The 26,516-nt window shown below is 48.8% G+C and overlaps 1 protein-coding gene across 2 annotated transcripts; it reads right to left on the bottom strand.

Annotated features, from left to right (window-relative positions):
• Positions 1–6,763: 6,763 nt before the first annotated feature.
• On the bottom strand, positions 6,764–26,103 carry ADAMTS8 (ADAM metallopeptidase with thrombospondin type 1 motif 8). Of its 2 annotated transcripts, XM_004714215.2 has the most exons (9): positions 26,028–26,103; positions 21,080–21,319; positions 19,846–19,981; positions 18,856–19,023; positions 17,284–17,585; positions 14,082–14,265; positions 10,665–10,837; positions 10,372–10,547; positions 6,764–8,274 (listed from the first exon to the last, which is right to left on the bottom strand). In XM_004714215.2, the coding sequence occupies exons 2-9, from the start codon at positions 21,299–21,301 to the stop codon at positions 7,704–7,706; spliced, it is 1,932 nt and encodes a 643-aa protein (XP_004714272.2). In that variant the 5' UTR covers positions 21,302–21,319; positions 26,028–26,103; the 3' UTR covers positions 6,764–7,703. The 2 variants fall into 2 exon arrangements, with proteins under 2 accessions (XP_004714272.2, XP_045151264.1); XM_045295329.1 differs by lacking the exons at positions 19,846–19,981; positions 26,028–26,103 and having other exon boundaries at positions 21,080–21,162.
• Positions 26,104–26,516: the final 413 nt, after the last annotated feature.

Here is a 26,516-nt window from a genome sequence, read left to right as displayed (position 1 = left end):
CTGGGAGACTTGTAGGAATGCTTCTTCGAACTGCCTTCAGTTAATTTCACTATGGAATTAACTACCACTTTATCCTCCTGTGGCTTCCCTCTCAGGGGAGTACTCCAGAATGCTGTTGGGTTGCCTGCTTTGGTGTTGTGGAGGTTGGGAAAAGGTTCCTGCAACAGCTTGGAATGTTGATGAGTGTTGGCCGAGTTTCCTTATGCCTCCAGGTACACAGTCAGCAATTCCCCAGTCAGAAGTTGGGCAGAGTATCCCCTCGAGCGAAAGCAGGGCTTTCCTCAGCTTTGGACTAGCTACAAAGTGTGGAGCTCACCTAGCTGGGTGTGGTGCAGGTATAAATGCTCTAGGCTAAGGGTAGTGGTCTGGAGGTCAGCAGTGGATTGTGAGAGAACAGGAAATAGATAAAGAGGAGAGAGAGAAAAAAAAGGAAGACCGCTTAGACTGTGCGGGGATATAGAGAAGAGAGGGAAACAAAAGCAACAATGTAGATGAAACCCGATCCCCACTTGTGGAGCTGTAAAGGTTTAATCTCTGCCCAGAGGCAGTGGTGGTAAGCTGCAGCTGAACCAAGAAAATGCCCTTGCACAGCCCTGAAAGACCGTGGGGGGACAGAGAGGAGAGATGGAAACAAAAGCAACAATGTAGCTGAACCCCGATCCCTGCCCTTGGAAGTGCGAGGGTTTAGTCGCCGCCCCAAGGCAAGCTGTGGCTGTGCCGAGAAAAAGCCCCTGTGCAGACCTCCATGACTGTGGGGAGACAGAGAGCAGAGATGTAAACAAAAGCAACAATGTAGCTGAACCCCGGATCCCTGCTCATGGACCTGCAAGGCAGGTGGGGGCAAACTGGGGCTGTGTTGATACCAAGCCCCCCTTCCTATTCAAATAGTCCCAGCTACAGCAGAGACAGTGGTGAGGCCAAGGTCAAGCCCCAGCCGGCTTCCACTGAGGTAAGCCAAAATCCCCCAGCCCCTCAAAACCCTGTGGGTCTGTGCTTACTTATCTTTATGATGCTCCATCTGTGTTCCAGCTGTATTGAATTTCCCTCTAAGCAACTCTCCTGGGCTGGATTCTGTGGAGTACCTCTGATATGTGTCACTCCATCGCCATCTTCCCCCCCAAAAAGGTTTACTAACAGGAAGTAACCTTCTTGCAAGATTACCATGGTAGGTAGAGAAGGGAGGCGAAATCACTAACTATAGTATAGGGTAGACATATTAACTTGGGTGAAGGGAAAGGCAAAAGGCAATATAGGAGGAGCTAATTCTAAAATGACCATGGCAAAGGGTGGCATTGAGGGATGCATAGAGTTAAAGGCAACACACCAAACTGTTGCCTGTGCTTTCTATTTGGAGTTCTCTTGCAGTGCTCTTAAGCACACGCTCATGGCACACTGGGGACTGCGGACCAGCTGAACTTCCCCGATCAGTGAATGCTTGTCTGGTCAGCATCCCTAGTGCTTTAACCTCTTTTCTAAATTTATGGAGGTATGTGGTTCAGATAGTTAATGTTTATTGTGTCAACCTAGCCAATGAGCACATGTGGGATTAATTGAAGGGCGGAGAGATAAATGGCTCAGTGAGCCTCGCCTCTCTGGTCTCTTGCTCTTTGATCATTGGACCAGTGTACGGCTGCCTTGCTTGTTCTGTGCCTCAATTTGCAAGCTACGCTACCTGTGGGATGCCTAACCCATGGATTGTGTTCCTGTAATTTGAGGATCCTTCAAGACCTGCCTTGCCACATCATTGGAATTTACATCTCTTGAGCTGGGGATTATCGGACCCTGTCATCTGGCTGACTGTTGGTGACCTGCCTTGCTGTTTGTTACCTGTGCCCGGATAGCCTGAATTGTGTTACAGAGGACTACCTGGCAGCCCTCAAGACTTGAAGGACTGCCAGTGTCTCACAAGTGTCTCATGGGAGTGAGTTGCACTGAGCCATTTGTACTGCTCTATAATTTAATTAACTGTTTATTTCTTATGTTATCTATCTCTATATATATGTATAAATATATATAAAATTATTGGCGTTCTGGTTTTGTTTCTCTAGAGAACCCTGTCTAACGCAGTGGTTTCCCACAACTGTTCTGTGCCAGTTGGCATTATCTGGGCATCCCCAGACTCATGTAACAGTCCACACAAAGCTTGAGAGTCCCCCAGGAGATGCTTACAGGCTCGACCTCTCCACAGAGAACTCACTAGCCACCAAGACTGTCCCCACGGAGCCACCTCCCCGGTCTTCTTGCTGGTTTGCCAGGTTTCTGGGCACAGACCAGCTACTCTGAATTGACATCCAAGGATGAAGTGGGCTGAGACTGAAGCAAGAGGCTGGGAGTTTACTAAAGGCTTGCTCACTCAGGTCATGCCATTGGTGATCTAACTGCAGACTCCTCTCCATTCTCTGGGTAACAAAGGTGTCTTTTTGCCAGGGCTCCAGGTCTCCAAATTGATCACAGTAGGAGTTGCATAAAAACTACTTAGCAATTGCAAGTAACGGCATAGTAGTACTCGGCCTTGAAAAAGCCTTTTCCCTTACAAGAACCTTGTGAAGTGTTAATCGAGAGAACAAAGAAGGGTCTAGCAATGGTGGTTATGGTATAAGTGTGGTAGGAAAGGCCACATTGAGTCACAACCTAACCACTCTATTCCTTCAAAACTCAATTTTTAAAAATAGGTAAGGTCAATATTCGTTACGCTAATGAACACCTAAATTAAGGCAGCACAAAAGGCAATTTAGATAGGTAACTTCTTCCTTTTCCTGAAGCTGAAAATTCATCCTAAGGGTCAATGGAATACTTTCCTGCTTGAGGAGAGGTTTCCTAATAAAGATCTATTTACTATTCTCAGTCAAGGGCAACCAATGAGAACAAACCCTTATTGCTATTTCCCAAGTGCTGTTGAATCTCCCCATTGCTCTGTTTTCTATTCTAGTACTCATGGGCAGTAGGTGCTCAGGACCTGGGTAGTAGATTATTCTGCCACCAGTGGAAATAAAGGTGGGGAATGTGGAAGCAGTACGCACAGAGCAGTATTATTCATCTGTCAGAAAGTCATATTATGGTGGCCTGAGTGTTGCTCTGATGCTGCACCCAGCCACCAGCATTTCCAATACTAGCAAAGTCACCATGGTAAGATAGGTTTTGATGGAGCTGCCAGACAAAGAGAGACCTGTGCAGCTGCTTTCCATTGATTTTCTTCTTCCACATAGCCAATGATTATGGCTCTGACTCACTTGGACATCTGGAGGAAGATACCATGCTTAGTGAAGTAGCGGGGCAGAAAGGGTGAGGGAGATCCTGGATGAGATAGACTGGCACAAGACTTTCAACAGTGGACTCAAACATGTTGGCAGTGGTGATGATGATGCAGGACCTGGCACCATCTAATTCTGTTGCAATACGTAAAGTTACTATGAGTCAGTCGGCTTAACGGCAGCTAGCAATAACAACAGGAGCCTGGGTGGCACAGTGTGCTTCACATAGGACTATTACTGCCAGCTCAGCAGTTTGTAACCACCAGCTGCTCCCGGGGAGAAAGATGAGGCTTTCTGTTCCCATAGAGATCTACAGCCTCGGAAACCCACAGGGGCTGATCTGCTCTGTCCTTCAGTGTCACCATGAGTATGAATCGACTCGATGGCATGGAGAGGATGTAAAAGTAACAACACATACAGGTGGCAAGGACAGTCATTTCAACCTTACCTGAAACACTGCCTTCACTGCTTGAGGTGTGTGTGAAAGTCTTATCAGCCTATATGTTTAATGATGCAGCAGTGACAGAAACAGACAAACTCACTGCCATCGAGTGGATGCCAATTCATAGTGACTCAGTAGCACAGGTTAGAATGACCTCTGTGGGTTTCCGAGACTGCAACTCTTTACAAGAGTAAAAAGCCCCCGTCTTTTACTCACAGAACTGTGGTTTCAAACTGTGGACCTTGAGGTTAGAAGCCCAACACATAACAACGGTGCCACATAGAGCCTAAGTTGAGAATGTAAAGAGAAAGCACAAGGTTTTAAAAACATATTCTTTAACTTTTCTATTTTTTTTCTTTTCAATTTTTGTTGCCAATGTTGTTTCTAAAGATGGGGTAGGGAGGGAAATTTTGGGGAGAAAATGAATAGGTTCAAAAGAAAAATCAGAAAAACAACAGGTTTGGACACCAGTAACCTGGATCAGTCCTCATTAAGAGGGCCCAGTTGGCTAAAAAGTCTAAAAGCAAAGGGCATTACCTGAGACACACTACAGAGCCAGTGACAAGATTGTTCCATGATGCCAGGTAATAGCCTCAGAAAGGAGTTTGGTTTGCTACAGTGGGTTGGGGAAGAGTAGAGTTGCATACCTTGTAAATTCACAAATCTCTCTGGTCAGCTATAGGAGAGTTAAGGGCAGGGAATTAAGCCCATGCCATGATTCACCATCTTAAGGACACAAGGATGAAAATGAACTTCAATGCGAACTGAACACTGAAATACTTCTGGCAGGCATTTCGAAGGTCCATATTGATGACCAAGTAAATTACCTGCAAAGTGATGGCATAGGGAATGCCCCATTAGAAGCACTCATTGGAAACATGCAAGTTCTCAGCAGAGGGAATCCAGAATTCCCTTTTCTGGGGCTACAAGGGTGGCCAGGGCTTGGCCGAGGGGAGGGTGTGGGGGTGTCTGTGAGAATGGCGCGGCCTCTCTCAGCAGGTCTGTGTTTGGAGTCCCTGAGCTGCAGCTGCTGAGTTTCCAGACACAAACAAGTATGCATTCTGTGCGTCTTGCCGAGCCCACACAGCAAGGAGAGCCAAGTGGGATTCCATTCTGCTTTGCACATCAACAGCTCGGCTGCCAGCTAAACTTCAGGGCAAGAGCTGCAACTGGGGATGATGCATTTGGCCTTCATTAATTTGGGAAGAATGAAAAACGGAAGGAGATAGTTTCAGAAACATATCTCAGCCTCAACAAAACTGGTGTGCAACAAAAAGTGGGCTTTACTTGTATGCCTGTGCACTTGTTTAAGTAAGGTCAGCCTCCCACTCTCTGAAGAGAGTAGACAGACAGGGACAAGTGGTCAAGTCTGTCAACTGCCCCCATGTAGAGTTGTGTAGTTAGTTTATTGCACAAACATGACCAAGCAAGTAGGAAGTAAGGGGCCAAAGACCCCTGTGTCTCGCCTTATGCTTATAGGGGATGAGTTCTCCCTGGGGGTCACCCAATCCAGGTGCTGTGGAGTTGGGTTGATTCTGAGTCATGATGAGTTCTTGTGCATGTCAGATTACAACTGTGCTCCACGGGGTTTTCAGTGGCTGGTCTTTCAGAAGTCAGTTGGCAGAGTGCTCTTCTCTCGGTGCACTTGAATCTCCAGACTTTCGGTTAGTAGCCCAATGTGCTAACCATTTTTCACAAACCAGGTCTCCCCAATAGAGACCAACTCTCTGCCATTGAGTTGATGCTGACCCATAGTGATCCTGTTGGACAGGATACAACTGTTCCTGTGGGTCTCCAAGACTGTACCTCTTTACGGGAGTAGAGAACCTCATCTTTCTCTCACCTTTGTCTAATTTACAAGGGCTCCCATAGCATCTTTATGCCACATATTTGAAGAGATCACCATATGTTTGAAGATATTTTGAAAGAAATCTGAAGGAAAAGATAAAATGATCCAAAGTTATAGAAAACAGGGAAGATGGAAATTGAGACATTGTCCTTCTTTTACTGGAATGCCGTGCCTGTTTCTTCCCACCCATTGGTGACCATAGACAATGTTCTCACTACCCCAGGCCACATGAAGCCTGACCCAGACATTCTTCTTTCTGAACTACGTGTTTTATTATATGCAGATGCCAGTGTATACAAAACAGCCCTTGTGAAATAGAAGTTCATGAAAATTTAGAGGTAGGTGTTGAGGACTGACAAACATAGAAGTTTGTATAGTATGGTACATGTAACTGTGGAGACACACTTATGCACAAGCTTCAAATTCAACGCTCCTTGAATAGTCACTGGTTCATGAAATGTGGCTTAGGAAACCTTTGAAAGGTTCATCTTACTACAAAAAATGAATAGACTTTCTGGGGGTCTAAAGGGATTTGTACTTGAAGATACTCCAGTCAGCAGGGGGTCATGTTGAGCATTCTGCAGACAAAACTGTTTCAAATCTGAAGCTTCCTGGGAAACTTTCACATGGTTGAGCCCAGCCTCGGGCCGGGAGCTGCTGAACCACTTTGTTCATCATGGTGAGCAACAGGGTTAGGAAACATTTGTTTCTGGGTTGTTTGCTCGGCCGGATCAACCCAGAGACTTTCAGTGGGTCAAAGAGCAGAAGTGGAAGGAATACCAAAATCGGGAGGTTTTGAGCTCTCAGGAATATTCGGATGGCTGGGAGGGAATGCTTGTCTGTGTAAGTGGATTCTGATTGGGACAGCTGTGAGTGGCTTGGGCTAAAAGAGTCATGTAAAGGGCTTGACATTTGATGTAGTTCAGGATGGGGAGAAGGAAGGATCTGAGGGCATTGGAATGATGTTGCTCAGATAATGAAAGGAGAGTCTTGTGGCGTTAAAGCGATGGTGGGGAGGCATGCATAATGGGATCAGACTTCCTTTCTCACGAAGAGTCAGGGCAGAGGCCTCCTGTCATTATTAGTAGCTCGGACTTGGAAGCTGCCTCTAGTGCGGTGGCCCTGAAAGTGTGGTTCCCAAACCAAGCATCCATGTCACCTTGGAGCTTGTGAGAAAGGCGAATTTTCAGGCCCTATCCATTCAAACAGAGACGCTGGGGGTGGGGGTCCAGCAAATCCATGTTTTAATAAGTCCTCCAGGTGATCCTGATGAGGCTGGCTTGGAGACCAAGAGATGCAGTTGAGATGAAACAAATGAACAACGTTGCCCAAATGACCTGGGCTCAGCAGGCATATCAGAACATAAAGCAATATCTGTATTATTTACCGAGGAACGAGGCCTGAAGAGACCCAGTCAGGCACGATGCCAGCCTTCTTGTGTGTCTGAGATGAGCCCACCTAGGGCAGTCTTCATCTTGGGGCTTCACGTCCCCTCCCCTTTCACAGAGATCACGAAGCTGACCAGACCTTGACATTCGCACAAGATCACACTTTAGTTTGGAGACATATTTGCATAAATACTTGAAATGGCTCCATCCCTGCAGGTGGACGCCTGAGAATGTCTGGCTCCCCACAACCTTGAATTCCTGCAGCCCTTCAGGCAGTGGATTTTAATACTGAAGATAGTCATCATCGTTTTAAAAAGACAGCCCAGGGCCACAGCTCTGATGCACACTCGGAAAATTACCATAGAGCTTCCCATACCATTTACTAATTTTTCCCCCCTCTGAGGTAGATTATTTACTGGGGAATACAAATAGAAAAGTTCTCCCCCACCCCCATTAAACTTGGGCAGTATTTTGCAAACAGATTGACTCGGGAGTCTCCTGTTCAGGTCAATAAGTGTACTTTTTACCTTTTAACCTATATCTTCTATATGAACCAAAGCAAGGTCCAATGGACTAGATAGTTCCTGAAGGATCTGTCTCATCCATCCCCTCGTCTGCTCCCCGTTATGAGTTCATGTAGTATCCAAGGGGCAGTGGCAATAGGAGGGCTGGGCAGGACGTACCACCTCACTATGTAGAATCACCATGGTGGAGGTCCTTGTCTATGCCCCTGTGCCCCAAGACCACGAACATGCCGGTCCCTGCCCCCCCGTTTACAGAGGGCATGGTTGGCTTCCACAGGACTTGGCATCCTCGGGTTTCAGAGCCTCCTCGCAGGTGGCTGAAGCTTGGCCTGTGGAGTCCCAGCACTCTACAGTCCGCCGCTGCCAGCCAGCCCCACAGGTCCTTGAGCACTCCGACCATTCCCCCAGGACCCACTGTGCATTGAGCAGGGGCTGGATGATGTGGGTAGTGACTCTCTCCTTGCTGTTCTGCATGCTGAAGTTCACATCATTCGGAACAAAGAAGCTGTACTTGACTTTTGGGGGAAAGACCTCACCAGGAACTGTCAGGAGCTGGACAGTCAGCGGCTCAGGTAGAGGCCGGAAACTCTGCAACCTTTCCAAGGTGGCAATGGAACCACTGTACTTAAGAATAGTCCCTTTAACCAAGATGTCCTGCTCCATGGCAGAGATGGCCAGGTTACCGTTGAGCAGGTACCGTCCATCAGAGGTCTTCAGCGCCAGGTAGTTGCCATCATTCTGCACGCCGGGGAGGCTCCTTTGTTTCACATCAATGTTAGTGGCACCAGCTGGGATGGTGACGATGTCATTATAGCCATAACTATGATAAGAACAGAAAGGGGCCCTTAGAACCCAGGGTTACACAGCCGACATCATGCCGGTGCCTCAGGGAGTTAGCATGCTCACAACTGGGCTGGGATAGAAACAGTCAGCAGATAATTATGCAATGGGTCTTAAAGTTCTAAACAAATTACCTGCGGAGGCAGAGAGGAATGCTTTGTACTTTGGAGTTTTCAAGGGCTTTGATTCCATTTGGCAACTCTATTTCCAAAGTTTGGGTTGAAGAGTTTAGATACATGAGTCTTGCCAACAGTCCAAAGAGGAAGAAAGCCCAGAAGGGTTTAAAGATCTGCATCCATCCTATAAGACCTGCCACCTCTTTACTGAAAGGAGAGCTGAAGTGTACTCAGTCCTTGACACTGGTGTAAAACATTGCTTATCCAGCTCTACTCACTGTGCTCAGAACCACACGCAGAAATCTGCTTTACAGACGCCTTCCCTCAACCCCGTCGTTTGCTGCTTACCTGAGTCACAGTGACCCTCTGCACCCCTGGATCAGACCATCGTGACCCGTAGGGTTTTCAGTGACTGGTTTTTGGAAGTAGATTGCCAGGCTGGTCTTCCCAGCCTGTCTTAGTCTGGAAGCTCTGCTGAAACCCGTTCAGCATCGTAGCAAAATGAAAGCCTCCATTGACCAAGAGGCGGTAGTTTCCAAATTCTTGGAGGATGATAGAAATCTCATTGCACTTCTTTGAGTCTATCAGTTGCTGGTACTGCATGGCTCCTGCTTGGTTAATATGGCCCGAGGTCGGGAACCGGGGAGAAACAAATGCGTCTAACACTCTTTTCTCTGGGCATGTTCAGCACACCCTGCGCTCTGCACTGATATTATGCTGTCTTGGGAAATGCTTTCCTTCTGTGGGAGGCTTAGTGCTTTGTGTGGGGTGGAGAGTCTTTGGCTTTTGTTCTTTTCTTCTTAGGGGAAAGTATCTGGGCTACACTGGGTGGGAAGAAAGTGAAGAATATTGAAGAGGAGAGTCCATCTGGTTCTTTGCTCTTCTTGACTTATGTCCAGCTGGGGACAGCTGTTTACCCTGAGCAGCTATGAGAGTATGCGATGCCCAAGAGAGATCAGGTTAAGGGACACAGTGTCTGGGTAGCCCAGTCTGTTGTTCTTCCTCCTCTCCTTTGAGTTTAAGTTTGAAAACCCTGAGCTTGTTTTCTCTTGGCAGATTTTGTTCTCTGAATCCAGCGAGGAGAGAAAGCGAGCGAGAGGAGAGAGCAGGCGGGGGAGAGAGGAGATGGGGGGAGAGAATGGGGTAGGGAGGGGACAAGAGTTCCCTAGTTACAATACTAGTAAGTACTTTTCAAAAACTCTTGAAATACTGTGGGTGGTCAGAGTGGAAGGAGGGATGGAGGCTCCTGTAGCCGGCAGGAAGGATGGATATATGTCCCAGACACCAGAGTGGCAAAGTGTGCATCACATAAGACATATCACATTGTTCTTACTCTCTAAGGAGCTGCATGAATTGGCAGAAGAAAAGTTGCCCAGGTGTAAAGGACCTTTGAGTTCTCCTTGGGGCTCTGTCATTAACGATCCATGTAACCTTATAAGATCCACGTCATTGTTTATGCCTTAACTTCTTCATGTGAAAAATGGGGATCATATTATTTTTGCCTCGCTCACCTCAAAGAATTATTTTAGGAAGGGAAGGCACTTTGGAAATCACCAGGGGCTATATGAAAGTGGGAAGGAATGATGCGAGGCAAGTGCCTGGAATTCTGAGGTTCATCAAAGCACTGAGACCACATTCCGAAGATCACTGTAGCCCGTTCCGAAGATCCACCAGAGCTAGGGAGGACAGGGGTTCTCAGGTGTAGGGGGAGATGCCCTTCCCCAAACCAGCTTGGAGGGGCTGCTCTCGGTGCAGACAGCCAGCATACTCTGAGCAGCGTCATGACAACGGATTCAGAGACAATCTATTCCTACCTGCAGCACTACAGAAAAGAGCAGCTCAGAGTGTTGACATGACATAGCTAGTACAGTATGTGACAGCCACCATTCAAGCTTAGGCCGGAACCCAAAGCCGGTGTTCTTACCCACTTTGATCTTTCACCCAGGAATGGGGGCACTTACCTGGAGGGGTTGAATAAGCCAGAGATTTTCCTGCAAGAGTTGCCGTTGCCCCCACACACCCCACACTTGTCCAGCTTCCTGGGAGAGTCCACCACGTGGTCACAGCCAGCCTTGATGCACTGGCCGCGGACACAGATAGCCAGTGTCTCCGGCCCACAGAGGGTGCCATCGATCACCTGCAGTGAGGTAAGAGAGACCAGAGATGGCACTGGTGAGACCAGAAGCTGCCATCCAGTGGCCGAGGACAGGTGAGCTTCCTGCCCTTCTCTGGATCTGAGTTCTAGGAGTCTTACTTTGGTCTCAAACACTTTGAACTCGCTCCTCCCTCGGGCTCGGCAGAACAGCTTACAGCGGTCCCGGGGCGACACCCCTGTGTACTTGGGGACCCACTGCAGGGGATTCCCATCCATGTCAGTGTAGTTGTAGGCATTGTATTTCTCACACTGCTGCTCCCTGAAGCTTTTCCCTAAGAAGAGGCAGACAAGACAGAATAACACACCATCCTGGAGCAGAAGCAGGGCACAGAAAAGCAGGGACAGTGGGGGTGGGGGATGTGCCTGGACTCGGGGAACCTTTCTGCTTAGTTCTGACATAGGAACACAGGTCCAGGGTCATCTGGGTCTACTTTCCCTGGGCATATCCTGACCTAGATCCGGTTTTGAGTTTCCATCAAAAGGGCAAGAAAGAAGCCTTCTAACTTCAGTGTGGAGCATTCTGGGATCTTTTGGAATGTCACTAACTCCATTCTATAGATGAAATAAAACTGTATGGGGACAGGGAGCAATTCCGTATGCTGGAAGGCACTGCATGGTGCACGGAACGGCGTTTTTGGCCATCTGCTCATCAGCCTCTCTCTCTTGACTTCCTTTGTGACAGTCGGCATGCAGCTAAGGACTTGTTGTCTCTGATCTTGCCTCTGTACCGCACTTCATTTCACTCTGGGGAGCTCAGAGACAACCGGAGTCCCTAGCTGGTCTAAACAGCTAACGTGACTGGCTGTGAACTGGAGGTCTGAGTCACTCAGAGGTCTCTCCATAAAAAGGTCTGGTAGTATATTTCCCCACAACAAATCAGCCACTGAAAAGCCTACAGTGCACATAGACTTACTATGACCCGCCTGGGGTCACTCTTGAGTTGGAACTGACCCCATAATAGCTTTGTTTTCAAAGGGGAAACTCTATTTGTATGCTCTGCTATTACTTGCAACTTAGCAAGGTCCCAAAGCATACGGTTGTACCACTAACTCGCATGATTTTCATTGAAGTGTACGGTCATTATTCCATCCCAAACGGGAAACCCGGGTGTCTCCTAAAATACTTCAATACCCCTTGGTGGCACGGATCGGGAGAAAGACTGGGCTTTCTGCTTCCATAAGCAGTTAAAATCTCAGAAACTCACAGGGGCAGGTCTATCCTGTCCAGTCGGGTCGCTAGGAGTCAGTTTTGACTCGCTGGCTTATTGGAGGTGGCACAGTTAGGTGGTTGGTGGTCGGAACTTACTCAGTGGCTCGGTGGGAGGTTCAGAAACACTGTGCTGGCTACTCTACTCTGTCACAGAGACCGCTACGAGTCACAATCAACCTGATGGCACCTCAATAGCAATAACCATCCACTACTTCCAGTCTGCCCTAAGTCCTATGATTGTAGCCAGGGCTCACGACTTCACGCAAGACTTAGTATCCAGTGCCTTCAATACAGCCCGCCTCCTTTCACTCTTACTGCAAACTGCTGCCAAGATCAGGCTGTCTAAAATAAGACTCGGGTTTTGTTCACGGTCCTGTCATAATCCATGCTCTCACTGCAGAGGTTCTTTACTCCAGCTGTTCCTCCACTCCTCTACGTGACCTATGGAGGTTTTTCAAAACACAGATGGCCACAGATTCTGATTCAGGACATCGGAGTAGAGTTCTGGGCCTCTGGGTTTCAAAAGCTCACCAGGTAACCTGATGGGCACCCACGATGGAGAAGCTCCAAATGCTATTTCTAGCTTTCAAGAAGCTCTACTGTAAATGCTACCACATTCCGCAATCGTCCAACTAAGCTAACCACCAAATGAATAAAACAGCTGCCAACAAGTCGGCTCTGACTTACGGCACCTCCTGTGCATCAGGGTAGAAACGAGCTCTACAGGGGCTTCAGTGGCAGGTTTTTCGGCAGTAGGTTGCCAGGCCTTTCTTCTGAGGGGCCTCTGGACAGACTCAGAAACTTAACCTGTTTGATTAGCAGTGAGCAAGTTGACTGGGACTCTGAACTAATCACCCTGCTCAAACCTTTTCCTCCACCTCTAAGTGCCCACCTCATGCTTCTTCACCTTCTCAGTCCTGCCTAGTTCTAACTCTCCCTAGAAGCTTTGGGCTTTTAGTTTCTCTGAATCCCTCGGGACTTCAAGTGTTAACTGGTAGGTTGGGGGCGCAAACCCAGCAGTCACATCGAGGGGGAAAGATCTGCAGTTGCTTCCATAAAGATTGTAACTATGGAAATTCCCTGGGGCAGTTCCACTCTGTCCTACAAGGTTGCTAGACATTGGCATCAGGTCGATGGTGGTTGGCTTTGAACTTTGCTGAGTAAAACGGCTATGTCTTTTAATGAACTGTAAACTCTTTCAGCACAGAGGCCATGGTGTGTACATTTTGTATGTCATTGATTATATTTACACTACCTACCACAGGCCGAGGTAGACAAGACGTACGAACAAACACTTGATGGAAAAGGCTGATCCTGATGCCTATGAAACCATGATGTCACCTATTGCCCACATCCACCTTCTACTTCACATTCATTCTTACCACACCCATCTTGATTAAAGGACCAGGCACACTTTACCCCGGATGCCACCTAAACCCTCACAATTTCAGGGCAAAGTTTCTGGAGCTTCCTGCCGCTTCTGATCTTTCCCATTTTGCAAAACTGCAATGACTACAGATTCCTATGTTAGACACCAACCCCAATGCCAGTTTATCTTTGCACTTGAATGAGTGTCTCTTAAGGCTCTACTTGTCTTTTCATGCCTGCCAATCCTTCCTGGAGCTGCACAAAGGGGAGCTGGGAGCAATGGGGAGTGGAGAATGTGGAATGAGTCCCTCTGCCAAGCTATTCTGATGTCCTTCCTACTTCTAAGTTAGTACGTGTGCTTTCTTGTGAGTACCGGGGAAGAGAATATTCCACAGGGCGGTAAAGGCAGCGCTGCCCCCTGGGAAGGTTCACCAGGGCAGTTGCTATGGTCCTCAGGGAAGATAGGCAACTCTTCTGAGAAGGAATGTGTGATGGAATCAGAATCAGAAATCCTCCCACTGCCCCGGGGCTGAATGTTGGCTAGAAAGACTTTGGAGGTTTGGCTCTGAACTTGCTTTGGAAAACACTTCCTTTATACACACAGATGAAGATTCACATGCCTCGAGGAAGATTTTTATCTTAGACACTAGCCCCCTTGCAAAGTCCTTTCCTGAGGAACTTAGGGAGTGGCATCCTCTGCATCCGCATGCGAAGACAGGGGCACTTCCTCTTCTTGACTTGGCCAGGCTCTCCCACACAATAAAAGCTGTCAGGGTCTCTAAGGATGGCCTCCAATGTTGACACCTTAAAGCACCCTTTTATGTAGGGAGCTCAGAAAAACATGCTATTCCTCAGAAGACCCACCCTACTCCCCCTTGAGGGATTTGTTGCAGCAACAGCTGTGGCTGCTTTGGCTAGTACTGCCCTAAGTGCCATTACCATTGGGTGGGCATTCCTCTGTTTGGCATGACTGGTACTTAGTTCTCCGACCCAGGCAGTATCTTCCTCCGTTTTGAGGCTCAGGGTCCTTGCACTCACGGTATGAAAACTGAACTCCTCCACCACAGGTGCGGGAACATTCACCCCACGGTCCCCATGGGGCCCAGGCTCCATCCACCACAGCCTGTAACACACAACACGGCACTGAATGTGGGGATGAGTAAGGATGTCCAGTCTCTTGTGTAGCCCGGTGGCCACTGCCCTGATTTCTTCACCTAGTTATTCTTATGCATGCAGTCCAGGCAGTTAGCATGTGTGGCCTTCTTGGTGAAGTGAGCTGTGCTCATTGCTAATTCCCAAGTGATGGATCCTTGGAGTGATCCATCAGTCCTCGTCCTTACTAAGATGCTCGCTATGATGTTGGCTGAGTGAATGGATAAATGAGAGTCTTTTATAGGAATAAGCATGAGTCCAAATGTAAGGGTTTTCAATCTGGGCTGCTTTTGTTCCCTTGGAGATGACTGGCAATCTGGGGAGACATTTCGGTTGTGACAACTGGGGAAGAGTGCTACTGGTATTTAGGGAATGGGACAGAAGAGATTCCGCTGAAAACCCTACAATGCATAGAAGAACCCTCTCCCCCTCCAAGGGAGACGTTCCCTGCCCCAAATGTCAAGAGTACTGCAGTTGAGAAGCCCTGGACTAAAGTGGCAATCACTGGCAGGGTTTGTCCTTAGTCCACAGTTACTAATGTGTAGTCAGTCATTAGTCCACAGTCCGTCCACAGGTCCAGGATGGAAAATGCTGAAGACATACACACAGTTGCTTCCAGTTTTACAACTGACCTATGAGAACAACGCTTTGGCCTTGGGAGAGTCTTACACATATTTTCAGACTGAAGATGGCTGGTCAAAAATGATCAAAGTAACCCTTCCCTACATGGTGAATGCAATCAATTTACCCATAGATGCCACCGCACATGTAAAAATGCGGACTGGGCAGATGCTTTGTTATTGATCTGGTTGTAGTACCCAAGAAAACAATGATGAAAATAAGCAACAGTTCCTTTTGTAAAACGTGAAAAACCGACAACTATAAAAAATATTAACACTAGCAAAGTAGAACTGCACAGATAAAACCATTGGCATGATTTTGTCCCTACCTTTTTATACTTTTTCTCTCAATACACCCCTGCGAAGGCCTTTTCTTACCAAAGATAGGGTCCTAGCCTTATGTGATATGATAGTAGGCTAAAAAGGAATTGATATAAATCATAGACACCTTCATGAAACCATAATATCAAACGTGAGAGGCTCACTCCTCCACAGGTCCTCCATCTCGGTCTACAAACTTTGGGACGCGGTGCTTCATCTCTCGTTAACCCTTTCCCTGAGGAAGTCGATGCTCTTTGCCTGACACCACGTCAAAACAGCAGTCTTGACATCCTCAAAGGACTCATGCCACGTCCCTTTCAAAGGTTCTTGGAGTTCGGGGAACAAGAAAGAAGTCTAAAGGGGCAAGGTCAGGGACACAGGGTGGATGGGGTCAAGCGTCCCAATGACATTCCCACAGGACAGCCCTGGCTATCCTTGAAAAAAGTATACAGCGGTAAAGGACACACATTCCTTGGCACAACTTTTCTGACCTTTACTCAGCAATGAAGTTTTCAATTTTTTCCCAACCCTTCTTCATAAGCTCTTGTGTCCTAGAAAATCTGTCAAGATTATTCCTCCGGAATCCCCCCAAACAGTCAGTCACTATAACCTTTTGAGCGGACAACTCTGCCCTGCATTTAGTTGGTCTAGCAGGGGCTCTTCAGAGCCACTGTTTTGATTGGATCTTTTCTTTCTTTCTTTTTGTGAAGGCACCCTCACGAGACTAAGATGAATGTGTTGCTGAGAGAACTTGTCTCTGTACTGATTGTAGAGACATGTATAAACATGCTTGCTTAGAATAAACCCATGCATGTGTGAACACAGACCTTATTAGCAAAACTTTTGATTTACCGTCATAGTTTATGATCTGTCTTCTTGCCTTCAAAATTTGTTGTAAACCTCATAGCTTGCCAGCTTCCTCCTCTACTGCTGAGGAGACTGGGCTAGGAGGGAATCGGCCCCTAGCAGATGCACACCAGTGTCTGCGATCACGAGGGAGGGTGGAAGGAGGCTGAGAAGAAGCGTATAGGACAGGGTGATTGACACTTCCCACACAAGCTCCTGGGTCTCAGTTCAGAAGACATCCGACTGAGGCCAGGTCTCTAGAATTCCAGGCCACCCTGGAGCTTCAGGCTGGGTTGGTCCCAGCCTGGGAAGCTAGTAGGATGCTATTTCATCGGTATGGCTCGATGTGGGGAGAGAAATTTGATCAGCCTCACATGTGGAGTATTAGAGCAAGGCAGAGAAGCAAATCATTGAAAACCCCTCTCTGGCATTTCTTGCACATTGACTCTGTAGAGGGCCAAGTTTCTCCGCCTGGTTGGAGGCAGACCTTATTCCTTCTGCACTTAGAGTATGGAATCCTCACCCTTACTCTCATAGTCACTGTCCCCACCTCTCTCCCCTCCCCACCCCCATCCCATTCCCTGGCCCCAAGGCTCCTTAGGAATGACTCAGCTCCCACATGGGTTCAACACGAAGACTTTTCACTCAATTCTTAATGAACTGAATGTGCCTCCTCTTGCTTTCAATGAGAGGGGTCGACAGTGGTTGCAAACACGGGCTCACACCTAAGAGCCACTGTGAGGACAGCACGGGGACGAGGTGGCACACAGGGTCGGGAGGCATTGGAACTGACTCGATAGCACCTAACCACAGTAACTTCTGCTGTCACCCTCTGTGCCAGGAATCGTGTTAAAAATGACTTCTACTTATCGAATGACCTGTGCCAATGTTTCTGTCAGTCTTCCATAGTTTATCACCAAGCCTTCATGTTGCCTCCCTCCCAAGCATTTTCGAAGGGGGTGCTCAAGAAGTCTCTGGAAGAATGGTAACATCATTCTTTTGCCTAGGAGTACTGCCTCAAATCTTTTGGATAAATAAGCTTTGGTTTGTTTGTTAAAAGGTGAATGATATGATAGGGTCAGACCTTGCAGCAAAGCCCAGAGTCCCTTAGTCCCGAAGTCTCTTAGTTCCGGACTCCCAAGTATTGTTCTCCCTTGTGAAACATCCTCCCTCCCCAGTGCTGACCATTGGCTGCCACTCACCTTGGGCCGCTCCACTTCCTCTTCAGGCAGACAGCTGCCTTCCCAGCAGAGGTGCTTGGACCCACAAGGCGTCCCATCTGCCCAAGGCAGGCTGCCATTCTTGGTGTGACACAAGGGCTCGGTGCCCTCCAAATGGCACCAGAGCTGGGTGCAGATGTCTTGCACAGAGGTGTTGGGGCAGTGGCGGAAGCCTGGCCCAAAGATCTGCTTGCACTGCTGGTCCAGTGCATAGAGGGTCCTGCGCCCCGGAAGGTCTGTTGGGAGGGGCAGTGGTGAAGTGGGGGCATCCAGGAGGCAGTCTCCTGAGAGATGGAGGAAGCAGAGGATGAGGGTAAGGGGCAGGATATCCTTTTCTCTGGAGCCTCCCATGTCACACTGGAATGTCTATCGATTGGATGGAAAGCAGTTCCTTTGAGCTCAACTGAAAGTGCCAGCACCCAATTATCTACAAAGGGCCCATCCAATCTTTTATTATCAGTAGCATTGTTTTTAAGGACTGATTTTCTTTTGTCACCAAGAACATCTAGAGTGCATTTTCCCTTGATCATTCAGTGAGGGCCAAGGGTACATAGTTAATGGAAATCCGACTGTAAACGCGCCAAACCCAACCCATCCATTCCATTTCCGCTCCTAGTGATCCCACGGAGACAGAGTACCTTTCAGAAGCAGGTTACCAGTGCCTCTGAATTGATGCCAACCTTTTGGTAAGTAGTTTGGTTAGTAGTATTGGATTGCACCATCCAAGGGTCCATATTAATTTAACTCACCTAATCATTAGGCATGTACATCTGTCCTTACAAATGTTGTCATGCAAACAATAAAGGCAGAGTATCACTGCCTGGACAGTGTCAGAGCTTTGCATTCGTGTATCTGTCTTCCTCAATGGGAAGAATTCAAGAACTGTTTTCTAAGGCAAGCCACCTCCCTATCACCACCTGCCGCTCACTGTCACACAATTGTTCACAGAGATTTGGCTACTGCTGACTTATCATGTGATCTATCACTGTGACCTGGTTCTAATTCCTCTAATGTACGATAAACTTCCTTCCTTTCCTTTAAGTTCTGTTCAAACCCAGACCATTTTCTGAGGCCGAGTTCCCCCTTTTGTGGCTAGTAACCTCTAGACCAGTGGTTCTCAACTTTCCTAATGCCGCGACCTTTTAATACAGTTCCTCATGTTGTGATGACCACCCCCCCTCCATAAAATTATTTTTGTTGCTACTTCATCACTGTAATTTTGCTACTGTTATGAATCGGTCGACCTCTGTGAAAGGGTCATTCGACCCCCAAAGGGGTCGCGACCCACAGGTTGAGAACTGCTCTAGACAATCAGGACCGGGCTATTGGAAGATAAGGAAGAGGTAGCATGCTTTGGGGATGGTTAAAATGTTACAGCACGGGGGCTGAGATAGGGAGCTCTTCTGAGTTGACATGCAACACTGAGTGTCACGGTGCTCTGTGATTGATAAAGCACTACGGAACTATCTCCCCATGTCATGCAAGTACCAGCCGGGGCTGGAGCTCAACAGCTGGCAGAGAAGGTGGGGAGGTGGGAGCCTGGGTAATATCTACCGTGACCGCTGTCCAGGAACTCTGTTATGTACATGGCACTGCAGGGCGACCAGGGCAGCGTCTTGTTGAGGTAGACGAAAAGTGGGGCCATCATGTGGTGCTTGTCCATGGGCCCAAAGAGGCGCTCACAGGGCTTGGAGTCATCGTGAGGCATGCTGAGAACGTGTCCTGGGGAGCAGTGAAGGAAGACCCGGTTTGACTTCGCTCCTCTCCAGCATGCCCTACCCTGTTGTCCTTCCTGCTGGACCCAGCTTAATGTAGGAGACAGTCGAACCAGTAAACTAAACCAGTTACCACAGGGCCGATCCTGACTTAGGGAGACCCCTGTGTGTCAGAGTAGTACTGTGCTCCGGGGGGTTCTCAATGGCTGCTCTGTGGGGAGGTTGGTCATCAGTTTCCTCTGAGGCACCTCTGGGTGGATCTGAACTACCAGCCTTTCAATTGAGTGCATTCACCATTTGCACCATTCAGGGACTCCAAGAGAGAGCCAGCTTCTGCCAACACCGAAGTGCCACCCAGTGACCCAGCCATCATGGGAAGCTTGCGCCTCACTCCCTTTGGATTTTCCATTCAGAATGCTGTCTGAGCTCCTAAAGAACACGGGTGCCTCCCCATTTTCACATGTGGGCCTATTAGTTGTTGGCCTGGATGGTATTATCCTTATGTTGATTTTTCAAGAAACCCTTACTGTTTAGCTTGTATATAGCAGTTCAACTTCACCCAAACATTCGCTTCCCAGCTTGCAGGCGTAAACAAGATAACATCTTAACATCTTGGCTGTGCACTCAGTCCAAGGCAGTAGTCATATCCACTCTCCCTGTGTGACGTCAAGCACAGGGTCTACATGGTGACAGACCTTCTGTCTCAATTACAACGGGATAAGGGCTAAGAGGGAAGGCTGCCTGTTCCTTCTGGGCTTGGGTAACTTGGACTTGGAAGAGGCAGTTGCCTCAGACATGATAAAGGAGACCTTGGCCTGGCAAGTCTTACCTAGTTCGTGGGCCAACGTGTAGGCCGCTTGGAGTCCCTCGTCCTCGATTACAGAGCAGCTCTTGCTGGGGTCGCAGATTGTGCCAATATCAGCCACACCCAGGGTGTCACACATACCCTCCTTCCCACAGAAGTTCTGCTTGGTGGAGAGAGAGCAAGAGTGAGAGAGCGAGAGCACGAGCGCAAGCAGGAGTATATGTGTGGGAAGGCGGCCAGTTACCAGGGAAGGGAGGGAGGGGCCTGTGCCGGTGAATGTGGAACTTCGTATCTGAACTTCCCATAAGGTATCAGTCTGAAGGGCACATGTGGCATTGATTTTTTTTTTTCTTCTTTTTTCCTTAAGGCAGAAGCAGCAGCAGCAAAGTCTCTGATTCAGTGATTTGTGACTCCTTTTGTTAGAGGGCAAAAACAACAACAAAACCCACAAACCACAAAGGCTTGGATTTCTGAGAGCCATAGAACAGAAACTCTCCCTATTGCTGCCCTGAATTGAAGGGAATTTAAAAATCCAAATGGTTTCTGTTACAAAGCCACTCACTAAGAACTTCTTTGTTTCTCCATGTGGACTATGACCTAGGGCTTGAAGAACTTCACAAGGCTGTTCTCAGACGAAGGATGACATAGTGGCTAAGTACACTGGCTTTGCGGCAAGCCAGCCTGGGCTTGAATGAGGGCACTACCGCTTAAATGGAAGGTTGCTCCATGCCTCAGTCTCCCCAGGATAAAAGGAGGCTAACCCGTCCAGGGGTGGTTGTGAGGTGTGGAGGAGGGAACAGCACCTGGCACCTAGTACTCCATTTTCTCCCCTTCAGGAAACTGTCCACTCGAACCATTCCCAGTAGAGCAGCCACTGTCCTGATTTTGAGGACACCCCAGTGCTTGCCTGCCCCCGTGTCTAAAAACCACCGAAGATGAAATGCATTGCATAATCCCAACTCCAAACCTCTCTTGGCAATTTGAGCCCATTTCCTCTGGCTATGACCTCAGCAGCCAGCTGGTCACAAACTTTTGGAAAAGAGCCCTCTGAGATTCTTCTCCTTCCCTTGCAAATACCTCACACTCTGATTCCTGTCCTCATGACCTCCCTCTCTTCCTCTCTCTCTCTCTCTCTCTCTCTCTCTCTCTCTCTGCTTCTGGCTGCGGTCAGACATTTCCCATGTAAGGGCAGCCCAGTGGTCCTTCCCTTGATCCGCCCTCCATCGCCCATCCTCCCCTGGGTCTCCAGCCCACAGACCTGTCTGGTGAGCAGGATGGCTGTGTCGTAGTGCTCTGGGTGGCGGTCGCTGGGGTGGTTGAACTGCCGTTGCCAGCTGCAGAAGTTGCGCAGAGTAAGGCCCCCGTTGTCAGAGACCTCTGGGCCCCACTGCTCGTCTTCCACTATCAACACTTTCACCACCACCAGGTTGACAGCATTCCTGATGCTAGGGTGCTTGTAGATCTGGGCTGCCACGGACATCAGTGTCAGGATATGGTTCTGTCCGGGAGGAGGAATAGGCAAGGGAAAGGTGAGATCCATGGCCCTCTGCCTGCCAACTTCTTGTGTTGGGGCCCCGACTGCATATATGCTGGGAGCCAAGCTGAACCTTCTATATGGAACATCATGTATAAGACTCACCAATACCTTGGCTTTATTTTCTCTGCACTCTACATAGGAAACAAACTGAAACTCAGTAATTGGCTTAGACTCACACAGGGAGTAAATGTGGAGCCAAAATTAGAACTCAGACTCTCTCAAAAGCTTATACACCAAACATCTAGCCCTGTGCTGTCTCAGACCATGGGCACCAACCATGGGGAGCTATATTTAAGTCCCAATTAATTCAAGTGAAGTAAAATGAAAATTAGTTCTTTAGTCAACTATCGACATGCCAGCGGTGTTAATAACCCTATATGGCAAGTGACTACCATAATCAACTGTGACTATAGATCATTTCCACCAGGACAGGAAGTTCTTTTGGACGGCGCTGCTTGTTATGTCTTAACCTTGACACCAATTGTCTCCCTGCCAGCAGGCCCCAACCCCTCTCAGGCCTCAGCCCAGAAGCAATTATCAGAGTGCTCAAGGTTAGTAGAATTTCTCTCTCTGAATCCAGCTGAGTGTTTTCCTGTTGGGGCAACTGTGTGCTCTTCAGGAGAGGAGAGCTTCTGGGAATTGTGGACTGTGCAAGCTCTGGCCTGATGCTCCATACCAGCAAAGCTGCCCTGCACGCTGGTCTGCTCCAGTGACTTTGCATAGGTTGCTCACAATCACTCTGTGAAGGCAATGCTGTAGTCCTCACATTATGAATGTGGAGGCAAAAGTTCACCAAGCGTCCACACTCGTCTGCTGTCCCAGGGACCACAGAGCAAGGCCGCCTGTCCAGATATGTCTGCCTTCTAAATCCATGCTCTTCCCTGTGTTTTCCAGTGCTTGGTGTCCTGGCTTCTGCCTGGATAGCTCTGCAGGTTGTCTTTGCGCACGTGCGTGCGTGTGTGTGTGTGTGTGTGTGTGTGTGTGTGTGTACCTAAGGCTTGAAAGAATCGATGGGCCTTGTTCGACTCCCAAGAGAGTCCCTGGCTGGCGCAAACAGGCACTCAGCTACTCACCCAAAGGCTGATGACTTGAACCCACCCAGAGGTGTATCATTAGTAGGTCAGGCCATGGACTTCTGAAAAATCCATCATCGAAAGCATTATAGAGCTAAGTGCTACTGGGATACATACGGGGTTACCAGGAGTCAGAGCTGACTTAATGGCAAATGTTTTGTGCATGTATGCACGCACGTGTGTGTGTGTGTGTGAGATGACCCAGGTCTGAGGCTTATGCATGCGTCCAACCCTGTATCACTGCTCAATCTTGTTCCTATCTGCTTGGTCCTGTGGTTTCTAACCGCTCCCATGCTAGAATCTAAGGTTTTGAGAGGTGGCCAGATTGGAGCTCACTCTTCTGCTTCAGGGAGCTCTTGAAGCGGGTCCTCTGCAATGACTGTGCAGAAGGGGAGGCACAGGGGTAGAGGCACCTTTCACCAGGGCCATGGCCCACCAAGCTGTTGCTTGTCTGTTCCATGTATCTGTCCCTTATAACACCACTTCCTGTTGGCTCTTTTCCTCTCCCGTGGTCTGGACAGTGAGAGGGGAGGGGAGGGAAGGAGCGAACACCAGAGAGGTATATTCTCATTACAATTCCACTATTTGTGAATGAGATCTGTCCCCCTCGAAGGCAAGCAGCCAGGTGCCTGGTCAGTCCGACAAACGGGCCGGCAGGTTGCTTGGCGTGTCAAGCACTCCAGCTATGTCAGGCTGATGTCAATGTCTTATCAGGAAAGCTGAAACTTTCAGAGTTGGGTTCCTGCAGAAAATAGCTATCAGATCACTATGCAACTGAGCGTGAAGACTTAGGAATGGCAACTGACTGGAACCAATTCCTGGCCAGGTCTTCACTGCCTCGAAGGCAGCAGGAGTCTCCCGGCGCGCACCTTAGGGAGGAAGAGGATTGGATGGGCTTAGGGTCAAGTTCCAAGGCAACTTGCAACTATCCTCATAAGATTTCCGCCTCTTGAAGCCTCCCTTTTACAATCCGATAATTGGGTAAGCCAATGTCTGGGGAAGATGATGCGTGGTGACAAGGGATGTCAACAGCTACACACACAGTCTGAGGAGGTCTGGCATAGGTCCGAAGACCTGACGTGAAAGAAGGGGCCGTGTTCCCAAGTAGGGCAGAGCCTCTGGCGGCTCTCAGGCAGCACAGCTGAGCAAAAGGCAACACCAGGGCCCTGGCCTCAGGGAGAATCAGAGGGACTTGAGCAACAGGAAGGACAGGCCAGATGGCAGCAGGAGCTGCCCAACACTTAAAATCTTAAGGCACTCAAATTTTCAGATGGGTTCCTGGAAGTTCTTGTGAGGGTCTTCTCCAGAGACTTTAGAACTCTCTGGCTGATCCAGCGTGGGCCCATTTTGCTTCAGAGCAGGGGGTTGAACTTGACATGCTCAAGGCCCCTTTGGTTGCTGAAGAAGTCCCGCGTTAGCACAGATGGCTAAGCACTGAGCTGCTAACAGAAAGACTGGAGGCCGAGTGCACCTCAGAGAAAGGCCCGGTGACGTTCTTTCTACCCCAGGGTCACAGCCATGAACACCACCTGGAGCACAGTTTTGCTCTGACCTACATGGGAGTCACCATGGGCTGTAATGGCTTGATGGCACTTGGCTTTTGTTTGTTTTTTTCTGTTTTCGGCCTCACTGCTGACTACCTCAGAAGATAATATTCCCTGCAACAGGGTGACCTGGACTACAGGTGCCTGCATTTCTTTTAAAATCCCAAACCTTGGTGCCCTTTGCCTCAACTTCACTCAACTCTCTCTTGGAGTTTTAAGAGACTGGACGCACTGCCATCCTCGAATTCTTCCCTTCAGTCGGCACTTCGGGGAGACGGAAGCAGGCATGCCTACTATTTGTGATGCATTTTACAGTTCAATAGAGGGAAGAAGCCACTGAACCTGGGTGGGGCTGGTGGCCACAGTTCTGTAAGTCTCTGGTTCTCCGCCAACCCTCTGGACCCACAGGGCAGGTCTGGCTCCCAGTCACCATGGGGGCAGGCGCAGAACCGGTCAAAGAAAAGGTCAGAGCACTTGCTCCACCATCTGGTGTCTATTTATACCTCCCTGTTCATTACACAAATCCAGGCTGAAGACTGTAAGCAGAACTGTCTGCCCCCACTCTCGCCCATGGGGGAGGTGGGCAGGTGGGAGATAATATCTAAAAATCCATGACAGACTGGTGGCTGTTCAAGAGCAATCTAGTCAGGGGGTGTCAAGCAACCCTGCTCTTGACTAAAATGTGCAGGTGTCATGCCCTTAAGTCTCTTTAGAGAAAGGCAGGCCAATTTTGAGGAATCTGGGGGTTCTCCCAGGGCCTGGAAGAGAGTAACGCACTGTAGCCCACTGTGTTAGTCAGGGTTGACTAGAGAAACAAATCCTCTGTGGTAGTTACCTAATCTGGTGTCAACTTGAGACTATTGAGAGTGAAGGGATGGAGTTTAGCCTGTTAATCAGGTCGCAGCTTGATGGCCTCATTTGGAGGTGCTAAGGAGATAAATAGCTCACTGGAGGCAGGACACACGCTCTCTGCTTTGTCTTCCTGTCGACAAGCCACATGGCACTATGCTGATGGAGCAAGAAAGAGCCCTGCAGCTGGAAGAGCTATGTAGAGACCCACACCAGCACTGAGATGCTTCCACCACCACTGGATGCACAAGACTTCCCACCCACTGGCCTGTGGTCTTCCTGCATTCGGCATCACTGCATGTGCTGCAAGAGTCTGAAGAGAAATTAACAGATTGGTATCGGACATAAGGGCTAATATCAGATTTATGGACTTGATCTGGACTGGGCTGGAATGTTTTCTTAATATTCAATTGCTCTTGTATAGAAAGCTCTTTCTCATACAAACGAGTCTCCCTGGATTTGTTTCTTGAGTCGACCCAGATTAACACACCCACTAAGCTGGGTTATAAAACCACCTAGGTCCTCTGATAAGAGAAGACTTTTATCAGGAGACTTTTCCCATGGAGCTCTTTTGGCAGCCTGGGCCCACTATGAGGGGGCATGAGGGGCACTGGGGCTGAGTCATGCACATTTCCCACGATTCACTCTTCTGCCAGCACGTTCACTCATCACATATTGCTTGTTTCCTCTTCCCACTGTAGGTCCCACTGTGTTTACAAGTTGTGCACTTGGGAGAGGCCAAGACAGGAAGAGTGGCACCGTGAAAACTGACCTCAGCAACAGGTGCCATGACCTTTCCTTCCTGGAGTCTCTTTAGAATCGGATGCAGTGCTGCCAAGAGTGGGGCGAAAGCAAAGGGAGAAAGATGTAACAGGGACAAAGAGGAGCATGCGGGGGTATCCATCGCTCCTTCTTGTTCTCAGAGCATTTTACTTCTCCCGAGCAGGGCCTTACACAGTCCCATGAGATGGCCTTAGAGCCCCTGAGATGAAGCAAGCTGCTAAAGGAAGTGTGTCTGCCCCCACAGGGCTCTGAAGCTGAAACAGCTGAGGCTGGTACTTGGACTGCAAGTGAGCACACTGCCTTCCACCCTGAGAAATGGCTCCCATCATACAAGGCAACTACAATAGTTGCCATACTTTTCTGAGCACTTCACATGTACCGAGGAGTCATAGTGGCACAGTGGTCACAGTGCTTACTTACCTGATCACCAAAGGGTTGCCAGGTTGTGGGTGCCCATGAAGATCAGAGCCTTCCCAGTGTGAGCAGGAGGCCCTACTCACCTGCCCCACTTCCCTGCTCCAGTTTCATCCAAGGTTGCAATTAGCTGCAACTGGATGCACCTCAGCCTCCTTCAAGGTAGTCCCCTTCTTTCAGAAAGGCCCCTTTGTTTGCACTTCTTAACTTTGAAACCAGTTAAGTGGCAGGAGGCAGGGCCTCCTTTTGTCAAGGGATTACAGGAACTCAATTGCTCTGGAGTTCTGGGAGACTGTGGTAGTGCAGCAGGGTGACCCATCTGGAACCCCCCAGTTGGCTGGGTCTTTGCAATGCTGGAGTTCATGACCCATTCCCCAACCAGAGACAAGCGGCAGGGGGTAAAGAGAGTCAGAGAGTCACAGACCCTCCCCATGACGAAAAGACACTACACTCAAGAGTGTGTGGCAAGCCGGGGCTGCAGACCCAATGCTGTCA

The sequence above is a fragment of the Echinops telfairi genome, unplaced genomic scaffold, assembly GCF_000313985.2.
Source record: "Echinops telfairi isolate 266 unplaced genomic scaffold, ASM31398v2 ScPeMD7_5592;HRSCAF=6446, whole genome shotgun sequence".
Lineage (NCBI taxonomy): Eukaryota > Metazoa > Chordata > Mammalia > Afrosoricida > Tenrecidae > Echinops > Echinops telfairi.
This window is presented reverse-complemented; position numbering and strand designations above follow the sequence as displayed.

Bases quoted from the DNA above. Each gene is read 5' to 3' on its own strand.
- ADAMTS8 (XM_004714215.2), bottom strand. From the start codon at position 21,301: ATGTCCGTGGCAGCCCAGATCTACAAGCACCCTAGCATCAGGAATGCT. The intron at 19,982-21,079 runs GTCTGTGGGCTG...TCCACCAAGCAG, and splicing joins CCATCCTGCTCACCAGACAG to AACTTCTGTGGGAAGGAGGG. The intron at 14,266-17,283 runs GTGAGTGGCAGC...TGTGTGTTACAG, and splicing joins AGGAAGTGGAGCGGCCCAAG to GCTGTGGTGGATGGAGCCTG.